Consider the following 21034-nt stretch of genomic DNA (forward strand, 5'->3'; position numbering starts at 1 on the left):
CAAACCGCCCCTCTCCCACCCCTGCCCCCTGAGACGCTCCTCTTGGGGCTTTACTCACGGAGTCCAATCTTGGCCAAGTGCAACCTATTGACCCAGGAGATCTTGCTCAGGGGGTTGGGGGTGATAAAGACCACCATGAAGCTGATGGGGCGGCCAGACCTGTGGCAAGGAGGGAGAGGAGTGTGAGTGCCCAGAACAAGGGCCTGGTCCCCCCCCCGCCCCAGGCCAGCACCCAGCTCCCCGCTCAACCCACATGCCCCGGAGATCAACCGAGGTCTGTTCAGACCATCACAGCATGGCCAGAGAAGCTGGTGGCACACCCGGCAAAGCCTCAGGCCCCTGGGAGATGAGTCCCTCCACCCACCATGGCCCCAGGAGGGAGGCACCTCCCCCGGAGTGACCAGGCCACGCTCCCCGGCTTGGCCCCAGGTGCCTCGGCCTGGGTGCCTAGCAAAGCCAGAGGTATCCGGCCCTCTTAGGCTGCAACTCAAGAGGCCCTTCCGGGGCTCCACCTGGTCAGCTTTCCATGGGCCTGGTCAGACACCTGTACGTGTCTGACCAGAAGCAGCTACAGGGAGGAACGGGTCTCCAGCAGGTCTGTTCCCAGCACTTGGCACGGGGCAGTTGCCTGGTAAATGTTTGCTGAATGGACACACGGATGAAGGAAGAAAGGAGTGAATGGGGTTGTGTATAGGCCAGAGGCAGCCGAAAGTCACTGTTGTCACCACACTGCCTGTCACCTCGGAGCAGCAAGGGCTTGTTCCCCACCACGGGCCATCCCAGCCCCCAGGAGGTGGGCAGGACCAGGTCACTAACCCTCTGGTGTATGGGGAAGGGAGCCATGTGAGGCCACTCAGTAGGTCAGTGACAAATCTGGTTAGAGGTCAACGCTGCTGACCCTCAGCCTCGAGTCCTGAGCCTCACGCCCCGGGCTCAGGCCCTGCCTCAAACAACAGTACTCTGATCCTCCTTTCCCTGCAGCCACTGTGCCTGTGCCACTCGATCCCCCACAGCCCCCCACTCAGGAGGTCAAAACCTGGGCTCTGAGCCCATCCCTGCACCAGCCTAGGCTTCACAGTTAGACCTCTGGGCACCCAGCTCCACCTCTCACCACGCGGCCTTGGGCTTGTCATGTAACTCTCTGAGCCTCACCTTTCTCATCTGTAAAATGGGGTAATAATATCAACTTTACAGAGCTGGGGGAGGATCCAAGAGATAGCTTTCCCCATCTCCGCCGGGCTGTCATCCATTCCACAAACATCAGCCCAGGGTCTACTGAGCACGAGCTGCTGTGTAGGCATTAGGGGACAGGGGCAGTGCTGGGGGGAGGCTGGGTCTATGAGAGGAGACCCAGGGCCTAGTCCCAGGGGACTACACAGTCTGATGTGAGAGAAAAGGACACAGTGTAAATGGAACCAACCATCAGCACGGTGTCCGAGTACCCTAACAGAGGATGGGCTTACCCCAGGTGAAAAGGTATTTGTTTGTCATTCATTCATTCATTTTGTCTACGAGCACCTACTCCGTGCCGAATGCTGTGCTGGGCGTGGCCCACAGTGCATACACGCCAGCATCGCAGCAGTACTGACGAGTGAGACAGCTCTAGGTGCCCTGTTCAAGCCCCACCACTCCACCAGTGCCCCCCCCACCCCCGCCCGCTGCCCGCCTCTCACTTGTCAGGTTTCCCAGGAAGCAGGAGTCTGAGGCGGCACTTGTTGGCCGAGTGGATCTCCTCCTCCTTCACCCGCATCAGCCTCTGCAGAGCCAGGCACCAGTCCTGAGCCACGGTCATGTTCAAGTTCTAGGGTTGAGGAAGCCAATGAGGTCACCGCACAGCCTGCTGACACCCCAAAAGCCACACCAGATCCCTGCAGCAGTCAAGGTGCCCCAGGGGAGAGGAACTGGGGAGAAGTCCTGGAGTCCAGCCTGGAAGCTTGCTATGGGCTGTGGGCAGAATGCCGTCCCCTGGTCCAGACCCCACCTTTGAGAGGAATACACCCTCCCAGCAAGCTTCCTCTCCAGCATGGAGCAAGGCCAGGAAGGGGCTACAAGGCCACCATGCAAACAGCAACAACAAAGAAAAGCCCCACAGCCAGGCCCCACTAAACCCGAACCAGAGGCCGCTCACCAGACTTCCAGGCAGCAACAGGGAGCTTTGCCGCTCCTGCTGCTTGTGCGAGCTCGGAGCCAAAGCCATGTCTGGGGACTGGCCAGGAGAGTAACCCCCAACTCTATCTGCTGAGTCTGGGCACTGCCCACAGGGAGGAGCCTGGAGCCCCACAAAGCATACCTGGTAGGTGCCATGCAGCGTGCTGATGAGGAGGGTGATCTGCTCTACCACGGCCAGGTCCTTCTGCAGGTCCTGCAGCTCCTGGAAGAGTCGCGGGGGGCCGAAGTACACCTTATCTGGATAGACAGAGACCCAGGTCAGCCTGAGGGGTGGGGAGGGTGCCGATGAGAAGCCAAGCACACAACTCACTGCAAAGGAGAGCTGCCGCTCCTTGGGTATGGCACCAGAGCTACAGAAGGAAACATCACCAAACAGCTGTCTACTGGGGGGACAGATCCAATCACAGGTAAAGTCCCTAACACCTGTGATCCAGGCCACACTCGGTCTATACAGAGGGTCAAAAGAGACTAGAAGACTGAGAGCCAACTGTGCCTGCAAGAGATGAGGAGGCTTCACGGAGCCAGAACGGTGGGCACTGCCCAAAAGGAGCACAGCATGTGCAGAAGCACCACGGCTCGGGGAAGCCCGTGAACAGCAAGCTGCTCAAGACCTTACTGACGACCTACTATGTGCCAGGTTCTATTCCAGATGTTGGAGAGACGGATGTGAACAAGACAGACAGGGCCCCCACTCCCTAGGGGAAGGAGAGGAAGTGCGGGGGAGCAGTGAATCATAACCACAGACGGTGGAAGGTACCGGGGGAAAGTTATCGGGGTGATGGGGCAGCGATGGGGTGTGAAGATGCCCAGATCTCTGCTGATGATACGGATGAAGGGTTGGGGGCATGAGAGATGGGATAGCAAGAGATCGAGCAGGAGGGATCCGCTGGATGGGGAAGTCCTTAAATGCCACGCTGGGGCATCTGGGCTGTATTCTCTACGCCCTGGTTTCTCAAGCTGAGGTCTTATGGAATCCCAGGATGGGGAAAAGCTAGCGGCCCCCAAACTTTTTGGCACCAGGGACCGGTGACCCTATGAGCATCTAATGCCTGATGATCTGAGGTGGAGCTGAGGCAGTGATGCCAGCTCTGGGGAGCGGCTGCAGATCCAGACGAAGCTTTGCTTGCTCGCCTGCCGCTCACCTCCTGCTGTGATGCAGACTGGTACCAGTCCGCGGCCCAAGGGTTGAGGACCTCTGCTTTAGATGATTATCTAAGAAAACCGATGCACATCCTGAATCCTGGATATAATGACTCTAAAACCATGTGAGCAGGGCCACTTGAATGGCGCCAGTAAGGAGCAAGGAGCGAGGTGGACGGAGAGGTAAGTGATAAGTTCACAACGAATGAAGAACAAAGACGGGCTCTGCAGGGGCCCCCAACAGGTGAGCTGGTGGGCCATGTGGGTCACCATGAGACACCCCGTGGTACAGGCACAGAGACCTCAAAAAAACCTGCCCCATAAGAGGGCCACAGCCATATTGTGAGCCATTTGGTTCCAGCAAAACAATACCATCCATCACACGAAATTAATGCTGTTCATTTGAATTTTACTGTGTTGTAGCTTCACTTTTATCCCATTTGTGATTTTGTTTTGGTTTTATGGTTGTTCAAGGGGTGTGAGCATAAGGCGTCTATTATACCTAGTCTTATATTTGCACACATTTGAATAACAATATAATAAAAAAAATCATTCAAGGCCAACCAAGGTTCAATGAGAATTTCTTTTTTCCCTTTAAGGGGGGATCTGGCAGCATATTACTCTTGTTTCAAGAATGCAGCCGTAGTCGTTGAAGGAGGGGTCCCAGAGTGAGGGCCAAGTGGTGGGGGGAGAGGGTCAAGCTAGGGCTGAAAGAGGCTCTGAAGAGCCCTTCCCAGGGAGGCTTCTGGAAACAGAGAGTTGGAACACAAATCAGCCCTTCCTGTCTCACAGACCAGGGGAAAGAGACGCAGCATCTGGACGTGGGCGCAGCTGTGCAGCCCGGCCCTCCAAGGGCAAGACCGCATGATGCAATCGCTCCCTCGGAGTTCCCAGAACTGCTGACGGCCCGTGAGGCAACCTCCAGGGCCAGGCGATGGACAGAGCCCAGAGCCCAGCCAGCCAGTGGGAAGTGCAGCTCAGCGCCTTCCCGGCCTGTGGAAGGCGCTTCCGGCTAAGCACTGCTTTCCGTTAGCTCTGCCGTCCAGCATCCCGCGTCCATTCAACAAACGATTGTTAGCACTTGCCTCGATCCAGCTCCAGGCAGAGCTGCAGTGATGCCAAGAAAAGAGATGGCAACAGACACAACTGGCCACCGATATAACTGGCCTTGAGAGTAGGGGGTGGGTGGGGTACCTGGCCCGGTCCGAAGGAATCAGAAAAGGCTTCCTGAGGGAGTGCCATCTGAGCTAGGATGCGCAAAGGCACTAGATAAACAGGGCAGTAGGAGCCAGCTCTTGGAAAAGGGAGAGGCAGAAGAAGGCTTGGGGGCAGGAGGAGGTTCACCCCTCCTCTGAACCAAGAGGCCAGTGTGGCCAAGCCCAGAGAGTGAGGGGGCAGAGTGGGCTAAGGAGGGGCAGTGGGCAGGCACCCCCAGGAGGGGCGTGTGGGCTGGAGTGAGGACCTGGGACTTTATCCTGAGAGCGAGGGGAAGTCCCTGGTAGATTTCAGGGTACTGGGTGACACACACAGATCTGAGCTGTGTTTTGAAAAGTTAGCTCTGGGGATGGGTGGAGGGCAGAACAGCAGCCAGGAAGCTACGACCACAGCACTGAGCTAAGTGGCGGCAGCTACCATGAAGATGGAGAGAAGTGGACAAAGACAGAGGCCACCAAGTGTCACCCCAGAGTTGTCATCCTCATGTCCCACAAAGTCTGAGGGGTTAGTCAGGATAGGAGAAGGAGGATCCAGACAGCCCTGTGCCTGGTCCCTAAGGCTGTAGGGGGCAGGGTTAGTGTTACCTGGGCCCCTTACAGTCCAGAGAGGCAAACTGAGGCACAGAAAGGTGACACCTGCTTATGTCACACAGGGAGGCAGGCAATGGCCAGGCAAGGACTGGAAGTCACACGTTCTGACTCAGATTCACCTGTGCGTGCATGTGTGTACATATGTATGTGCACGGTGGCATATAGGGCTAGAGTAGATGGGGGCAGTGGGCACCTGTCCAGTGTGTGAGGCGGAGGTGTGATTGTGCAGGATATGTGTGTGCATGTGCAGATGGGGTTACGGGTGTGCGTTTGTGTGCAGTGTAGGGCTGCAAGCTAGCAAGAGCCTCTCAGACTCTCAGCCAAGGGGCCCGTCAGCCCGGGGATCCCCGGATGGGCCCTCGAGCCTGGGCAGCTGCTCCCAGGCGGCAGCCGGGCAGGTACTCACTCTGGGCCTGGCCCGCGGCAGAGGCCTTCTTGGCACCAGCATGCTGGATGAGCACGTTGTCCTTGTCGTAGGAGCCTCCCTCCTGGCCCACCTCCACCACCTGCACCTGGGGCAGCGCCGTGTTCCACTTCACCACGTACTTGGGCCCCAGGGGCACCAGGCTGCTGATCTCCAGCTGGCCCCTGCCGGGACAGAAGACAAGGCCTGGAGAGCCTGCAGCATCCCAGCCCCAGGGCCAGCCCAGAGCGAGCTCCTCAGCACACCAGCTCAGCCAGGCACCTCACAGCCAACGGGCAAGACCTCAGGCCGAAACCAAGCCAGACAGGGCAGGGAGCCATCCATGTGGCAGAAGCACCGAGAGCCTAGGCCCCAACCCCCGATCCAGAATCGCATGCCCCCTGATGTCCCCAAGCTCCTACCTGTGGTTGGCAGGCCTAAAGAAAAAGACAAGAAGGAAGGTCATTACTACGCTGAGTGATTTCTACAGGGGCTGAGACCGCTGGGGGCCAGCCACTGGGCTGGGTCAGGTATGGGCAGAAGGGACCACACACAGGGCCTCTTCCCAGGCTGGGCACCAGCCTTCCATCACCTGATTCCCACAATGGCTCTGCTAAGAAGTCTGTATTATTCTGGACAAGGACAGTGATAGATAGATCTTGTGACTCACCCCAAATCTCCCAGACCGATCTCCTAAAAGTGGGCCACTAGCATCCTCCTCATCGCACTTTCACACTATGCTACGCCCTGAGCAACAGGCAGGCAGAAAGGGGAGTGTCGATCAGATACGGTGCTTGAATGAGTAAGAGAGTAAATGAATAAGCCATAAGCACCGCCACACTAATCTGGGACAGAGGCTTCCTTGCCCGAGTCCCCTACCAGGGCCAGGTCTTGTCCAGACCTGTAAACTGGCACAGAGTAAGGGCTCAATAAATAGTGTAGAAGTCCCCGAACAACCCTGCTGGCTCCCCTTCCAGGACACAGGATCCACAAGCACAGACCATCCCGACTCTTGTCCGTGGCGGTGGCTGTGGTCGTGGGCAGGAACGCACAGCCGACTCTGGGTGCAGAGTCTAAGTCAGGCTCCCAGGCGCCCCGACCTGACGTGTGCCCCAGCCAGGGATAGGAGAGCCAGGCTGGGGTTAACACCGGACTAGGGTGACCACTCCCCGCCTTGGACCCTGGTTATTGTTGCCACTGTTGTTTCCATGATGTTTTTTTAAAGTGCCGTTAAATACGGAGAACAGAAATTCTCCTCCACTCGCGTGTAGAAGAGCCCAGCTGGGAAGGCCCCAGCTGGAGTCTCTTTGGCAAAGGGTCACAGTCCCCTACAGGGCCAAGCAAGGGACATGGGTGAGTGAACCGCCACTGGAGGCAGTGAAGGACAGCAGAGCATGAGCCCCAGTAAAGTAGACATGTGACCCCACTCCAGGCCCATGTGACCCAGAGCATCATGGGTCCAGACGTGGGATCTTCACATTTTCAAGAGAAATCGAATGTCTCCATCTCCGTGTGAACTCCCTGTGAGAGCCAAACAAGATTCCCGGAGGCCAGTGTGACCCCTGGGCCACGGGTTTGCTGACTCCGGTCTAAAGAGTCACCCTCGTCCCGTCCAGACCTCTGACTCAGTGACAGCCTGGCAGCCTGGCTCTGAGCATCTCCACAACTTCTGACCCAGAATCAGGAGACCAGGCTCCTGAAGGAGAAGATGCTCTGGCCAGTGGGGAGAAAGGCACAGACTAACGCCATGAAGCACCGAGATCCGACCGAAGGAAAATCAGTGTGAATTAACAGCAGGGATTTGGGTTGGACACAAGGGAGAATCTCTTGACTTTCACAGTGGGCAAAACTCAGGAGACTGTTCAGTTACCGATGGTAAAGTCCCAGAACAGACCACTCTGTACAATGGACGGCTGCCTGCCAAAAGGCTGGGGGTGGCCCCCAATGACCTCTCTAAGTGCCTCTGAGGACCAGGGACAGAGCAGGCCAAGAGGGAAGGGAAAATAAGCCGGAATATCAGAGACCTAGCTGAGCTCGCATGGGACCCTGTCACAGAGAGGTCGGCTGAGGGACTGGGCTAGGACAGGAATGTGTCCTCAAGGAGGGGTGATGGCCCAGGCCCACTTACTTGAAGTTGATGTTGGCACAGACCAGCATGTCATTGAGCAGGAAGACTCTGCGCTCCTTGGACTTGATCAACTGCCCGCGGTCACCATACACAGTCTCCGTCAGTGTCTCGCAGAGGAGCAGCTGCCTCTGGCCTGAGGTCAACAGCTGGGGGGAGAGAGACAGAGCAAGGTCAACACCAACGAGCACAGAGGCTGTTACGCAGATATCGCCACGCCAGAGGCCCAGAATTCCCCAGCTGTGCACGAAAGAGAGACTGAGGCTAGGAGATGGGGGAGGATGGGCCAGGGCCACACGCTCCATCCTCGGAGTGACCAGGGGCCTTGGGGACGAGGCTGGAAGACCACACACTGGGCTCTCTGACCATCCAGCCTGCCCAGAAGCCAGCAGGGCCCATCTGGGGAGCCCGCCGTGGCCAGACCCTTCATATGGCAATCTCCAACGACCAGCACTGCCAGTGACACAAGCTCTGCAGTCACAGGCACGTGCTCCAACGCAGGCTCGGCGGCACCCACCTCTTCACCTCTCCGCACCTCAGCTTCCTCGGCTGCCAAGTGGAGCGATAACTTCCACCGCTCAGGTCACCGGGGTGACGCGCGGCTGGGCCTGGCTACAGAACTCGCAGAGCCCAGTGCAAGATGAAGACACGGCCCTCGTTCAAAAGTTATTAAGAATTTCAAGACGGCGACAGCAGAGGAGTAAACTGAGTGCAGGCCCACGTGACGGCACAGATCCCACACCCGAGACGCTGACTCGGCGCACGGCACACGGCGCACACGCCGTAGACGGCCGCCGTCTCCACTGCCGCTGCCGCTGTCCACGATGGCCTCCGCCGCGAGGTGTGGCCTCACGCGGGGAGCTGCCTGGCCTGGTAGTCGGTCCCGTCCCCACACCCTGACCCGCTGGACACCCTCGGCCAGTCTCGCCCCTTGGAAGGCTCCCGATGGGTTGGGTAAATCTGCTGGCCAATGAGGTTGACACTCTGAGGAGGCCAAGGATCTTTAAGCCTGAGGCAACTGAGCAGGCTAGACACCAAGAGCCCCCTTCCAGGACTGGAACCACCATCCCACCCACGGACCCACTGGAAAACATCTTTTTACTAATAGGGATTTTTTGGGGGGGGCAGATGGTGGACCTAGAGGCGAGTATTCAGCAAAATTCATTCCCAAAACCCATGACTCTGAGGACAACAGTTACCCTCCTCCCCCTCCCCATCCTCACTAGGAAAAGGGCTGAGCGCCCCAAAACCTCTCCTGGAAAGAACGCTCTGTCAACCTCCAAAAAACCATGTCCCTCAAGTCAACACAGAAGTCCAGACGGTACCAGCACAGTTCATCGGCTCAGCAGTCCCCTGAGGCCATCCCCATCCCCACACGAGGAAACCGAGATGCCAGAGGTGAAGTGACCTGCCGAGAACCAGCATAGGATGAAGCCAGGCCACACGCACCATCCTCAGCACTGGGCAGCCGGCCACACACCCTCCAGCTCCTGGCTGGGTGAGACAGGAGTCAGGGAGGCCCCATTGCTCCTAAAACATAAAAGGACTTGGGGTCCCCCAGGGGTACCCCCATAACTGCTAAGGCTGGGCTCCTCCGCCCCACCACGTCCACCACCAAGCTGACCACAAGCTCGTGAAAACTTGGCTGGGCCCCTGAAAACAGCAGGCCCCATGGAATACTGCTGTGACACAAACCTCGGGGGAGGAAAGTCCCCTGAGCTTCTGGCAACCATCCCCCTGCCCCTTAAGCAGATAAAAAAGAAATGAAAAAGGAAAATCCAGATATTGCACAAACAGCCCCCTGGAGGATCCTGAGCATGCACATTTTAAAACAGCCACAGAGTTCCGTTTCGGACACACCCAGTTTCATTTCCACTTTTCCCTGGGTGACAGATGACAAGAGGAAAATCACAGGACCGTTCTCGAAACTGGCCAAGGCTGCCCAGGGGGGCCCTGGCAGGGGGCAGGTGCAGTGTGCGGCCACCACCGCACTCTTCACGACACCATCCCACACGGACCGAACTCGCTCCCTGCTTGACAGGTGGAGAAACTGAGCCTCCAGTTCTATGCCCAATGGCAACGCGTCTTCCCGACCCACAGCCAGTCGCCGCTGCTCTTTACTGCCTGGGTCCTCGTGGGGAACAGAACGGATGGCCCTTCTCAGAGCAGCTGCGTGGAAAAGGGCTTCCTTCTCCAGAGGGAGCTCTTCCCGCTGCACAGGTGTGAGAGCCAAGGCAAGAGAAACCCTCCTGGTTACAGAAAGGGAGCTGACGGAGGGAACAGAAGAAGATGCTCCCAAGTGCAAAGACCATTGAGTACCAGCGCAGGCGGCATGGCTGGGCCGAAGCCTTTTTCTCGAGAGGCATTCTGAAACAGAAGGCGTGTGTGTTACTAGCTGAGGGCATCCTGCCTGCAGGTGGGGAGGGGGTGAGGGATGGCCCCCAGCCCTCACGCCCACCCTGAGAGATCCTGGATGGGGACACTGCCGCGGGAAGCGGCTCCAGCCTCTACCCCATCTTTTTTCCCATCTCTATCCTCCTGGAACAGGAGAAGCAGACCTCACTGGAAGGACGTGAGCGGGGACTGAGGGGTGTGGGCAGCCACTGCTCAGGTGACTGGTGCCACGCAGGATGGTGGGCCAGCGTGCCAGCGCCTCCAATCCTTCAAGAAGATCCACAAGTGAATTTATGGGATACCTTTCCACTTTTAAATGTTGGCAACCAATTCCATTTTCTTATAAAACACCGTGTGGGCCTAAAAACACATGTACAGCTTGAATTTGGCCTAAAGTAGAAGAGTCTTAAAGTGTGGGATTCCTGAAGCGTAGAATTGCAAGCGACCCTGAGGGTTATCTTGTCTCAGCCCCACTTCGCAGGCCTGTGGTGGAGATCAAAGATGGCAATGTGGCTCAGAGAGCCTTATACACTGCAAAGCGCAGTCGACATGAATAGGGCTGTCACCTTCCCAGCGACCCTTCCTATACTATTAGAAAACCCCACCCCATGTGGCTGAAATCTCATTGACTTTAGTCACTGGCCGTAGTTCTGCTTTTGGGGCCCACAGAGCCAGGAGGCTCCCAGTTTTTCCTCTAGAAGAGCTGAACACATCCCTGTGACCCCACACGATGTCCCTTCTCCAAAGAATGACCAATGTTCTCATCACGTGCCACAGGGCAGGGCTGCCTCGCCCTAAATCAGCTGGGCCAACCTCTACCCTCTGGTGGGTAGAAGAAGGCAGAACCCAGGGTGCAGGACCTCCCAGATTGGGGAGCAGCTGCAGGAAGCTCCTGTCACATGCCACTAGGGACACAGAGGACTGAAGTTCACCGACAGGTGACTAGGAGGTGACTATTGTTTCGGTACTGTCCTTGTATTTTAAAAACAGCGTTCTCTAAGCTCATTTGAAAATTTTTAATTTTTTTTTTTTTGCCAGAATTTTCCTAAGTTGCAAACCCAAAACACAGTATAGATTTTTCATCTTTCTTCTCTTTATAAATGACAGTAATGACGACCACAGCCACCTTGTATAAAGGACTCTGGGCCTGCTGCTTTGCCAGCTCCCTCATCTGCCTCGCGGCAGTCCTGGGGCTCAGGAGAATTGAACTCTTCTCCTTTCGAGTGAGGTTCAGAGAGGTTGGCTGATTCCCCTGAGGCCACACAGCAAGTACCAATGGCAAAATCTGAATTCAAACCCAAATTCTGACTCCAGAGACCTTGCACAATACTAGGCTATCATGTCAGATGTCCTTACTGGCAATTACATGGAGGAACAAAATGAGCTTCTGTCCTAAAGTAACGTGAACAGTAATCAATGTGCAGGTCCAGTCCTGGCTAATACTCTAGGTTAAAGCCTGCGGGCTCAGAGAGAAGCAAGGGATCCCCTCCCTCAGAGAACACCGCCACCTTGGGGGTGGCTGCGGGGCAGGAGGCAGAGAGACAGGTGACCAAGGCTGTGGAGCAGGTCAGGGCGCGCAGGTGGAGGGTCCGGGCACCCACCTTGTTGAGGCTGCTGCGGTCGCTGACACTCTTGGTCAGCTGCTGGATCTCGGCCACCTGGTCGGCCAGCCGCTTCTGCTCGTTGAGCTTCTCGGCCAGCGTCTCCAGCTCCGTGAGGGCCAGCTGCAGCGAGAGCCTGTCCGGGTGGCCCCTGGGGGTGTTCTTCAGCATGTCCTGCCAGGGCCCAGAGAGAGCCAGGACTGAGAACCCACACCCCAGCAGACCCGTCTCTGGCTGGGGTCAAAGCCTCAGCCTCCACACCCTACAGAGACCAGCTCTGAAAGGGCCGGCTCGCAGCCAGGACAGGCAGTACCTGGAATAGAGCACAGCCTCAAAACACAGCTACCGAATGAAAAAATAAAATAAACATGTGGACCAATCCCTGAGTCACCAATCAATGTTATGCCAAGGGCCCACTCCTGCAGCTGGCAACTCCGAGGACAGGAAATCGCTACTGGGGCCCTAGGCTGGCAGCCACCTTTCCCAGCTGGGCAGCTGGGGCTCGCCCCGCTGACTGAGGACTTTCGGCGATCAGAGGAGGTGTCCCAAGCTCTCGAGAACCCACGTGGGGGCTAACACTCCCTGGGAAGGCCAAAGTGGCCAAGGTTAGCTTATTCAGTGAGCATCTCCTCCCTGCCAGGAGCCCGCAGGTCCTGGGAATTCCACGCACCTTCATTCCCTTCCTGCACCCTGGGCTCACCCACCACCAGTCACTTAGCCTTCTGCACTGGAGAGGTAGAAAATAAGCTGTCAGATCTGCTCGGCTCCACCCCAGGAGTGGGGACAACGGGACCGGGGGCTGAGGACCTGCCCACAGCCCACAGCAGATGTGCAGGCTGTGGATGACAGATGAGAAGCCCCCACCCCACAAGGCCCCCGCCAGCCCACGCCAGGATCCTGGCGAGTACCTGAAGCAGGAGGATGAACTGAGGGAACCTCTGGATGGGCTTCACCATCAACCCGTAGAGCGTGACGCGGTCGGGGCTACACACCTGCCGCCGCTGTTGGGGACGAAGTGGAGTCATTCGCTGACCTGCTGCAGCGAGGCCCCAGCGCCCCAGGGTGCAGATGCTGCTTGGCCTAGGTGCCTCTTCCCGGGCCCAGGACTCTGCTCAGCCCTGGGCCTGAGAGAAGAGCCGGGGGGGTCTCTGGTTCCGCAGCCAGGGCTCCCTGCCGCCACAGGGGTCCCTGAACAGCCCCTCACCCTGGGGAGACTAGAGCCATCATGTTAAGTCTCTGGACTAAAAGCATAACTGGGAAATTCAGCAATTTACTGCAGAGGCTGGACCTCCGGAAGCAGCCGAGACAAACCTTCCTCCATGTAAGCTAAAGTAGCCGGGCCCATGCCAGGGTGAGGGGTGGGCACGGGGCTGCCTACTGTCCTGTCTCTTCTATCTGTTTTGGGCACACCATTCACATACCTGTCCCCTTGACCCAGCCCTCATCCCCTGAGACCCAGGCTGTAGCCACAGCCTCACCACTGGCCTCCACTTCCACCTGCCCCAGCCCAAAACTCTTCAGCAGCTCCCCACTGCCTGAAACACCACACCCTAGCCCCTGTGCCTGGAGGTCCAGAACCAACCACACTGACTCAGCTGCCACTGGGCCTTCTCTCCTGGGACTCCCTTTGGGCACCTGGTGCTCCCAAGATCCAACCAGACTCACCTGCCCCCATCCTCCTGCCTCTGACCTTTGCCCTATAACTCCTACACCTAGAACACCCTCTCCTCCATCTCCACCTGTTACAACACCACCATCCCCCTGGGACCCACGGCAGATAGCATCCCACAGAGAAAGCCCCCTGACCCTCTTGGATCAGGACAGTGAGCACCTCAGCTGAGGTCCCGGCTCCTGTCCCAGCTGCACCCCCCACTACACAGCACGCTCCCTGTGGTGAGATCTTCGTCTACCTCATCTGACCGTGCACCCCAGGAAGTCGGGGGAGCCTGGCCACAAGGCCTTTGGTCCTTTTACCTCTAATCTCCCATGTGAGCCCCAAGACACCCCTTTGAGGAATTCTCCTTGCCCTTTTACAAACGAGGAAAAGAGACAGCCCAGTGACAACCTGAGCCACACCTGGAGACCCAACCACAACCAGCTTGCCAAGGGAACACAGCCCCAACCCTGCTGGGTCTCCCCACAGCAGATCCCCCATCATCTCACCCATCCTCGAGATGGCACAGGCCTTTCCTTCCACCCGGCAAAGCCCAAGATCCCAAGAGGCCAACAGACACTGTAACTCTTTATCACCCTCCTGCTCGGGGGTAAGAGAGACCCACTATCATCCCATGAGGTTGGGGGTGCCTGTAAGAAAGGAGGTGTCCAGGCCAAAGCAACATGATACCTGAAGCTGGACTATAATGTCCCCTCTCTCCTGAGACACCCTCCTGCCCCACCATCGCCAGCACCCCATTGAGAGGGGCCCTGGACCACCACCTTCTCAAGGCCCACCTTGAGGAACTCGAGGAAGGCAGGCTTGGTGAGACAGGCCTTCTTAATGATGGACATGGCATTGGTGAAGTTGTTCACGTAGTCGCTGTACACATCTAGCACCATGGACTTGGAGAACTGAAAGGGGCGAGGGTACGGCGGGAGAGGATCGCATCAACGTGAGGGGAGGGGTGCCAGCACCCCCGCCCACCCTCACTGCCCCACCCCACCCACCCTCACTGCCGCCACACTATTCTGATGGCACCCCCTGGAGGGTCTCAACTAGTTTCAGGTCGGGAACCTGTCACCCCACTGAGAGTAGGAAACCTGGCTCAGAGAGGCCAAGAGGGAACCCTTGAGGTTGCAGGGAGGAAGAGGTGGTGGCTAGGAGAGCCCAGGAGGCTCCTCCCACCCCGGCAGGCAGCCCCGGCCCACAGGTGGTCGGGGGAGGCAGGCGTGACAGCCAGCGCCTTTTCTACATGCTCTTCCTCACCAGCCCCAGGAATGAACGGCCTCTGGTCCTCAACCCTCAAGGACAGCGCTCTTGACCCCAAACTCCTTGGACATACTTACCAAGGGGTCGGGGTCAGATCTACTGAGCACTGAGATTTTCAAAACAATACTATTTTTCTTTTAGCAGAACCCAATTACCTAAAACAGATCAGAGTGGAGTTCTGCTGACTTTACCTTCCCTTGTCCCATGAATCTCTATGAGGCCCATGGATTTCTGTTTTAAAAAACCCCAAGTCCAGCCTACCCGCTCATGCCACAGAGGCATGAGGCCCAAGGGCCCTGGAGCTGCCCCATGTGGCAAAACTAGGCTGGAAATAGGCCAGGTCTCCTGGAGCGTGATGCAGCACATATGCCCGGACACCCTGCAGCATCCTCCGGGGGCAAAGCCATAGTCTGTTGCAGCATCTCAGACAGTGGGCACTCTGGGAGTGCTCGGCAGGGAGGCTTCAGACTGGCCGGGTGGCTGCCCACAGTGGCCGGTCTCCTGGCGGTGCTGCCACCTGGGCAGAACCAGGGCAGTGGGCTGGCTTCACCGGCACCATGCCTGCAGACATCTCCAAGGACATACTAGGTACCCCTAGCTTAGGCCACAGGGCAGATTTAGGCCTTGCCACCCTCTGACCCCGCTGGCTTGGACAAAGTGACCAGGCAGAGGCAGGAGGCTGGCCCAGAAGAGCTCCCGGTCAGGCAGGCTATGGCTTTTCCACTGGTGGGCTGGGGAAAGAAAGTTTGGGGATACCTACCGAAGCAACGAAGAGGTCCCCGATCTTCTCGGTAGAGTCCCACTCAGCCACGCGGGAGGACAGGGCGATCTGGAACATGGAGTGGCAGTGCAGGATCTCCTTCACGCGGAAGAACACCACCTGGCACTTGCGGACGCTCAGCGCCTTGGGCTCCATCTCCATCAGGGGGTTGCGGTAATCCTGCCAGGGCAGGTGGAGTGAGCACCCCAGCCTCTCCACCCACCCGCCCTCGTGGCAACCCCGACAAGGCCACTCAGAACTCGGCAGGCCATAGGTGGACCTCCCTGTCAGACACGTATCCCGTACCCTCCGCTGTCCTCTGGAAGGATCTCTGTGAATGTGACCCTCCTGGTCCCTCTTTGCCCACCTGCAGCCCATCCCCACGATTTGGGTTAAGCGGGGTTGGGAGGAAGAGACACCTGCCTGCGAGGACCTTGCCACAAGCAGCCCCAACCCCACCCCCCCGCTACCAGGGCCAGCCTGGCCCTGTTCAGCTCTGCCTACGACTGAGCCAGTACGTCTAATGGAGCAGTGGCAACGATGTCACAGCAAGCTCTCCCCGCCCACCCCGGACCTAAAGCCACACTCCAACCAGCTTTGTCAGAAACACGTGATATTTTCATCTCCACCTGCTTGAGGTCTGGGCTCCCCTCGGGGCTTCTGACCTCGGGAGGGGAAGAGAGGGCGTTATTGACACTCTCCCAGACTGAAAATCCCCTTCTCTGTTGGCCTCATTCTGAGGGCCGAAACACCCCAAAGGATTCTCCATTTCAGGAATGTAAACAATAGACCAAGTGGGCACACCTTAGTCAAGTCACACGAGCATCTACTTAGCGATCCCTGGGCAACTGATGGTGAGAGAGGATGTGTCCTCTCTGCTGTGGGGAGCTCCAACATAAAAGGGAGACACGGCCCCATCCCAGGGGCTTCCAAAGAGGTGAAGAAAATATGGTCCCTTCCAGGCATGAAAGGGACCACATGCCCTCAGCTGTCCAGGACGGCTTCATTTCATGGAACCCCAATTTGTTTCAGAAAATGCAGTCCTCCCATGAACACCAAGGCATCAGGAATTTTTAATGTCCCAATTTGGAGGTCCACCTGTCCCCATAAAAGAGCTGATCTTTGGCCTCTTCCCCTTAAAACTGTCCACGGTCCCCAAACATTCCTTGCAAAGTGGCCCTCCCTGCCTCTCCCCAGAGTCCCTGGAGTCGTACCTGGAGCACCCGCTTCAAAGACTCCACGTAGCTGCCTTCGCTCTGCACGATGGAGCCCAGGATGTGCCTCCGCACCACCTACCCGGGCCGGAAACACAGTCAGTGCCTGCGCCCCCCGTGGTACAGAGCCAGCACCTGCCAGGGGCACAGCCCCAGGTGACAGAACAATCGTTATGCCCAGGGGAACTGATGGCTGAGGGGCAGAAGGGACCTGTGCCTCCCAGAGCTAAGCCACCCCGATCTCAGTGTGACACTGTGGGAGAAGGAAGACATTTCCCAGGGAGCCCCAGCTTCTGGGGGAAGCCGAGGACGCCGGTGGTGGCTCTGAGCTGGGCGGAGGGTGGGGCCGGGCACCTCGCCGCCCCCGGAGTTGGATTAGCTCAGGGCTTCTCAGCTCTTTTTGAGTTGCAGTCTCTTCTGTCGAACACCTTCGTCTGAAACAGCTAAAACTGCTTCGGTTGCCGTGGGCATGGGAAGCAAGAGCTTCAAGTGCTGGGGCCCCAGCATCCCCGGGACACCAGCGCGGAACCCACAGGGCCCAGTTAGGAAAGTCTGTGCATCTGGCTGAGACGAGAACCCAAGAGGCCCAGCTGGGGTTCTGCCAAGAGCCCCGACTGTCACTTCCCCTTCAAGACACAGACCTTGCGGCTCCAGGTAATAGGCTGGGACCCTCGACCATCCCTTCCCCGGAAGACCTCTGCTCCCTGCTCTTCCCACAGACCTGCTGAGGGCTCAGGCCATCTGGCATGGGGCCCAGTTCCGGGGCTGGAGGCTTGAGGTCCGTAACGCTGACCTCCAGGAGCCCCATGTCCTCCTCTTCCGAGTCACCTGGAAAGTCAGATGGGCTAGTGACACAGGCAAGGCAAGGACGACATGCCCTGCTCAGACTCCATGAGCTGGGAACCACCCTAGCCCAGAGTCCTGGGGAATGAGCAGCTCCTAGGGCCACACAGGGCCAGAGCCCAGTCACTGTATCCACAGCCACAGTCTGCTAGAATAGTCTGTCCCCAAATAAACATGAGCAAGGGAGGGAGGAAGGGAACACAAAGCAGCGAGTGGTGGGGGCTCTGCTCTTAGAATCCACTCCACCAGATGTCACCGTCCCTGCTCAGACCCGCCCGCTTCTGGCCTGGCGAGGGCCAGGCCGCCCATGTCCCCATCACCAGGCACTAAAAATAGTTTTCTTCTGGATGCCTAAAAGGAGGAAGAAAGCCCCGAGAAAACAGGCTGTTTGGCTTTGTGTTTTCATCTTTCAAAAAAAAATATATATATATATGCGAAGAACCAAGAGGGAAAAGTTCAGCTGGTGTCCTTAGAGCAACTCAGGATGAGTGGGGGCGGGTCTCAGACAGAGGACAGAGGGGACAGAGGCCCAGACCGAGAAAGAGGGGAAGCCAGGCAGCGTGCAGGGGTCTGACCTTGGAGGTCCAGCCCCCCAAGAGAGAGAGAGGCACAGGGAGACAGGACCCTGGCTGCTCATGGCTCTGAAACCCAAAGGCGGCGGCCGTGGGCAGCAGGAAGTGGGTGCTGTGGGGAAGCGGGGAAGAAAAAAGAAGTGGCACTGACTCCAGGGAGCAGAGGGAACAGGGACACCCAGGCAGGCCCTTACCTGAGCAGGAGACAGAAGAGGAGGAGGAGGAGGGACAGCGGACGACGGTGTGGGCGTGGGGGTGGTGAGGGCCCTCCTGCCTGGCCCACATGGTCCCCTGGGCATCACTCCGCACCCACCCCAGCCACGGGCCCCGCGGCTTCCTCTTCCCCCACGCGCCATTGGGTAACATTCTTGGCCGGAGATTCGAGCCCTGCCGCGGCTATTAATAACGCCTCTGGTGGGAGGGTCACTTTAGGAAAGGCTCTGGGCTAACAGACGGGGTGGGGAGGGCCTGGGGAGAGCCCGCTGACCGCCACGCCTGGGGGTGGGGAGGGTGACCAGGATCAGCTCCTGGCCGGCCGGCCTGTCCACCCTGCCCATTCCCTGGGCCACTTCACAAAGTCTGGAACGGCTCCTGGGCCCGTCTCCTTTCTTGTTGGGGGCCAGAGCTCCCCCAAAGCTTTAGCCCTGCACCCGGTACGTGTCGTGGTGGGATTAGACTCATTTCACAGACGGGGGAGGACTGTGCCGAGTCGCACGGCCGCGAGGCCGTGGAGCCGGGATCTAAAGCCAGGTCAGTGAGATGCGCTGCTCGCACCAAGCACCTCCCCTTAGCGCCCGAACACGGGGAATAACGCCTGCGTGTGGGAGCCAGAGCCACGCCGGCCTCTTCCCGTGCACCACCTCGGCCATCCTCACCACGGCCCCCGACGCAGATGCCTTACTAGCCCGCTGTCCAGAAGAGGAAACTGAAGACAGAGAGGGTGAAATATATAACTTTTCAAGAGGGCACAGAGCCTCAAAGTTCTCCTTGGCTTTATCAGCTATGCTGACCTGGCCCCTCCCAAGCTCTCACCCCTACCCTCACTACAACCAGAAGAAGAAGCCTCTTCCACCCTTTCCATGCCTGTGTGTCCCCAGGCAAGTCACTGAACATCTCTGTGCTTATTCCTTCATCTCTGAATGAGAGCAGGACAGTCCTCTGTAGCTATTTAGTGTTTATAAGGATTAAGTGAAGAACTATAAAGCTCTTAGGAGTACCTAGCACACAACATAGACTCGACAAATATAGACTATCACAAAAATCATTTCTTGGACATTTCACACTTCCCCCGCTCCTAGCCTTTGCATGTCCTCGCTCCTGTGCCCCAAGTGCCCGGTCCCCTCCCCGTGCCCCGCTTCTGACTGACCTGGGTCCCCGTCTCCTGCTCTCAGCCCCTCTCTGACCAACCATCCACTCCCACATCTTATGCTCATTTCCTTCTGGAGGCCTGCAAACAGAGCTCACTGTGGACCCCGCCACATCACTGTCATCTTCACTGTCACTGCCACTTGCATGCCTGTGTCCCCGACTGCACCAGCAGCACCAGTGGAGGGAAACGCTGTTCGATTCATCGTGGTGTTCCTGCACCCAGCTTGGGGCATGGCACGTGGTAGGTGTTCAGTAAATACTGGCTGGCAGAGAGATGGGTGGATGGATGAAGGAAGGAGTGAATAAGAGCACTCAAAGATGAGGCCAAGTGAGCCAGCAGGAGGCCATGACAAAGGGCAAGGGCAGGGACACTGAAGAGACGGGCCCCACGTCTCCCGGGAGAGAAGGCCACACCTCCAAGAGAAGTAGGAAATAGGTTGGGACTGACCGCCGGGACACTTGGGGCTCAGTCCCCAAGCTCCACCACCAGAGGAGCCCAGACGCCAAGTGACCTCGCCCACCTGCCCCACTGCGACAGGGCTGAGCATCGACCCTCCCAGTCCCGGCCACAGTGCCTCACCAAGGACATCTTTCCTGTGTAAAAAGGACACTTTGCGCAGGACGGCAATCCTGGTCTTCTCCAGCCCGTCTTTGGTCCCGCTCTTGGCCGCCTTCATGAACTGCGTCATCTGGGCAAAGGCAGAGGGGCTCGTCAGAGAAGCGGAGGCAGGCCCTGGAACACCTGCCACCAAGGGCCACCAGCCCCACCAAGGCCTCCCAGCATCAAGACCCGGGGGCCCATGCCCTCCCAGAGAGGGGCAGCAGCGGCTTAGAGGGACAGAGCCACTGGGACGGGGTGAGAAGGGGCATTCATGCCCCAAGGTATCCCTGGGGGAACCCTCTTTGTGGGAAAGGGGTGGTCCTAACTTGATTTTTTTTCCTCTTCGGACAAATTACACAGGTATCTACTCCTGTCAAATTAAGGAGAAGGTACCGCACAGGGGAACGGCTCAAGGCCTGGGATCCTAGCCTGGGTTCCCAGCTCCGCCACTCCCCAGCGACGTGACTTGGGCCAAGTCGTAACCTCGCGGAGCCTCAGCTTCCTCACTGAGACTCGCCAGGGTCTGTGAGAACTAAACGGCAGGATCTGGGAAAGCACACTGGACAGAAACGTTAGCCATACAAATGTCAGTGTTTACTTAAGGGGCAACTAGAAGGAGGTGAGTACACAACGCCATCCCACCTGCTGAACCCGGGAAACCCCGTGCCCTGCCCCCCGAACACCCAGGTTTCTTACTGAGCCACTGCCCAGGAAAGGAGAGAAGGCTGAAGTTGTCACAGAGCGGGGTGCAACTTCCCCGAGCAGGGAGGGAGGGCCCCGCGGACACAGGCACAGCCAGCTGAGCAGAATGTGGGGTGCAGGAGGATGTGGAGAGGAAGCAGGCACCCCGGGTGCTGGGGGAGCCCAGGGCCTGCAAACAGAGCTGCTGTCCCCTCATTCTTTTGTCCCCTCCCAGCCCAGCTTTGGCATCTTCCCCCACACACAGCCAGCACTGTCCAATAGAAGTTTCTGGAAGGGCTGAAATGCTCTGTCTCTGTGCTGTCCGACACAGCAGCCACTAGCCACATGTCACCATCGAATGTCCGAAAAGTGACTGATGTAACTGAGGACCCAAATTCCTGATTATAATTAATGTTAATTAATTTAAATTTA

The 21034-nt window shown here is 57.8% G+C and overlaps 1 protein-coding gene across 7 annotated transcripts in view; it reads right to left on the minus strand.

Moving 5' to 3' along the window:
• ARHGEF10L (Rho guanine nucleotide exchange factor 10 like) overlaps positions 1-21034 on the minus strand; it is a 127573-nt gene that overhangs the window by 45909 nt on the left and 60630 nt on the right. For 2 of the 7 annotated variants that reach the window (XM_039842078.1, XM_039842077.1), the window contains exons 8-20: positions 19901-20009; positions 17259-17365; positions 16538-16615; positions 15324-15503; positions 14089-14205; positions 12546-12638; positions 11638-11811; positions 7646-7791; positions 5940-5954; positions 5521-5702; positions 2291-2406; positions 1674-1801; positions 59-159 (exon numbers count right to left, since the gene is read on the minus strand). In XM_039842078.1, the coding sequence (XP_039698012.1) occupies positions 59-159; positions 1674-1801; positions 2291-2406; positions 5521-5702; positions 5940-5954; positions 7646-7791; positions 11638-11811; positions 12546-12638; positions 14089-14205; positions 15324-15503; positions 16538-16615; positions 17259-17365; positions 19901-20009 (1546 nt within the window). Of the gene's footprint in view, positions 1-58; positions 160-1673; positions 1802-2290; positions 2407-5520; positions 5703-5939; positions 5955-7645; positions 7792-11637; positions 11812-12545; positions 12639-14088; positions 14206-15323; positions 15504-16537; positions 16616-17258; positions 17366-18146; positions 18544-19900; positions 20010-21034 lie in introns of those variants that run through there. The other 5 variants (XM_039842080.1, XM_039842079.1, XM_039842082.1 and 2 more) reach the window with 4 other exon arrangements.

Source organism: Pteropus medius, unplaced genomic scaffold, assembly GCF_902729225.1.
Source record: "Pteropus medius unplaced genomic scaffold, Ma_sr-lr_union100, whole genome shotgun sequence".
Taxonomy (NCBI): Eukaryota; Metazoa; Chordata; class Mammalia; order Chiroptera; family Pteropodidae; genus Pteropus; species Pteropus medius.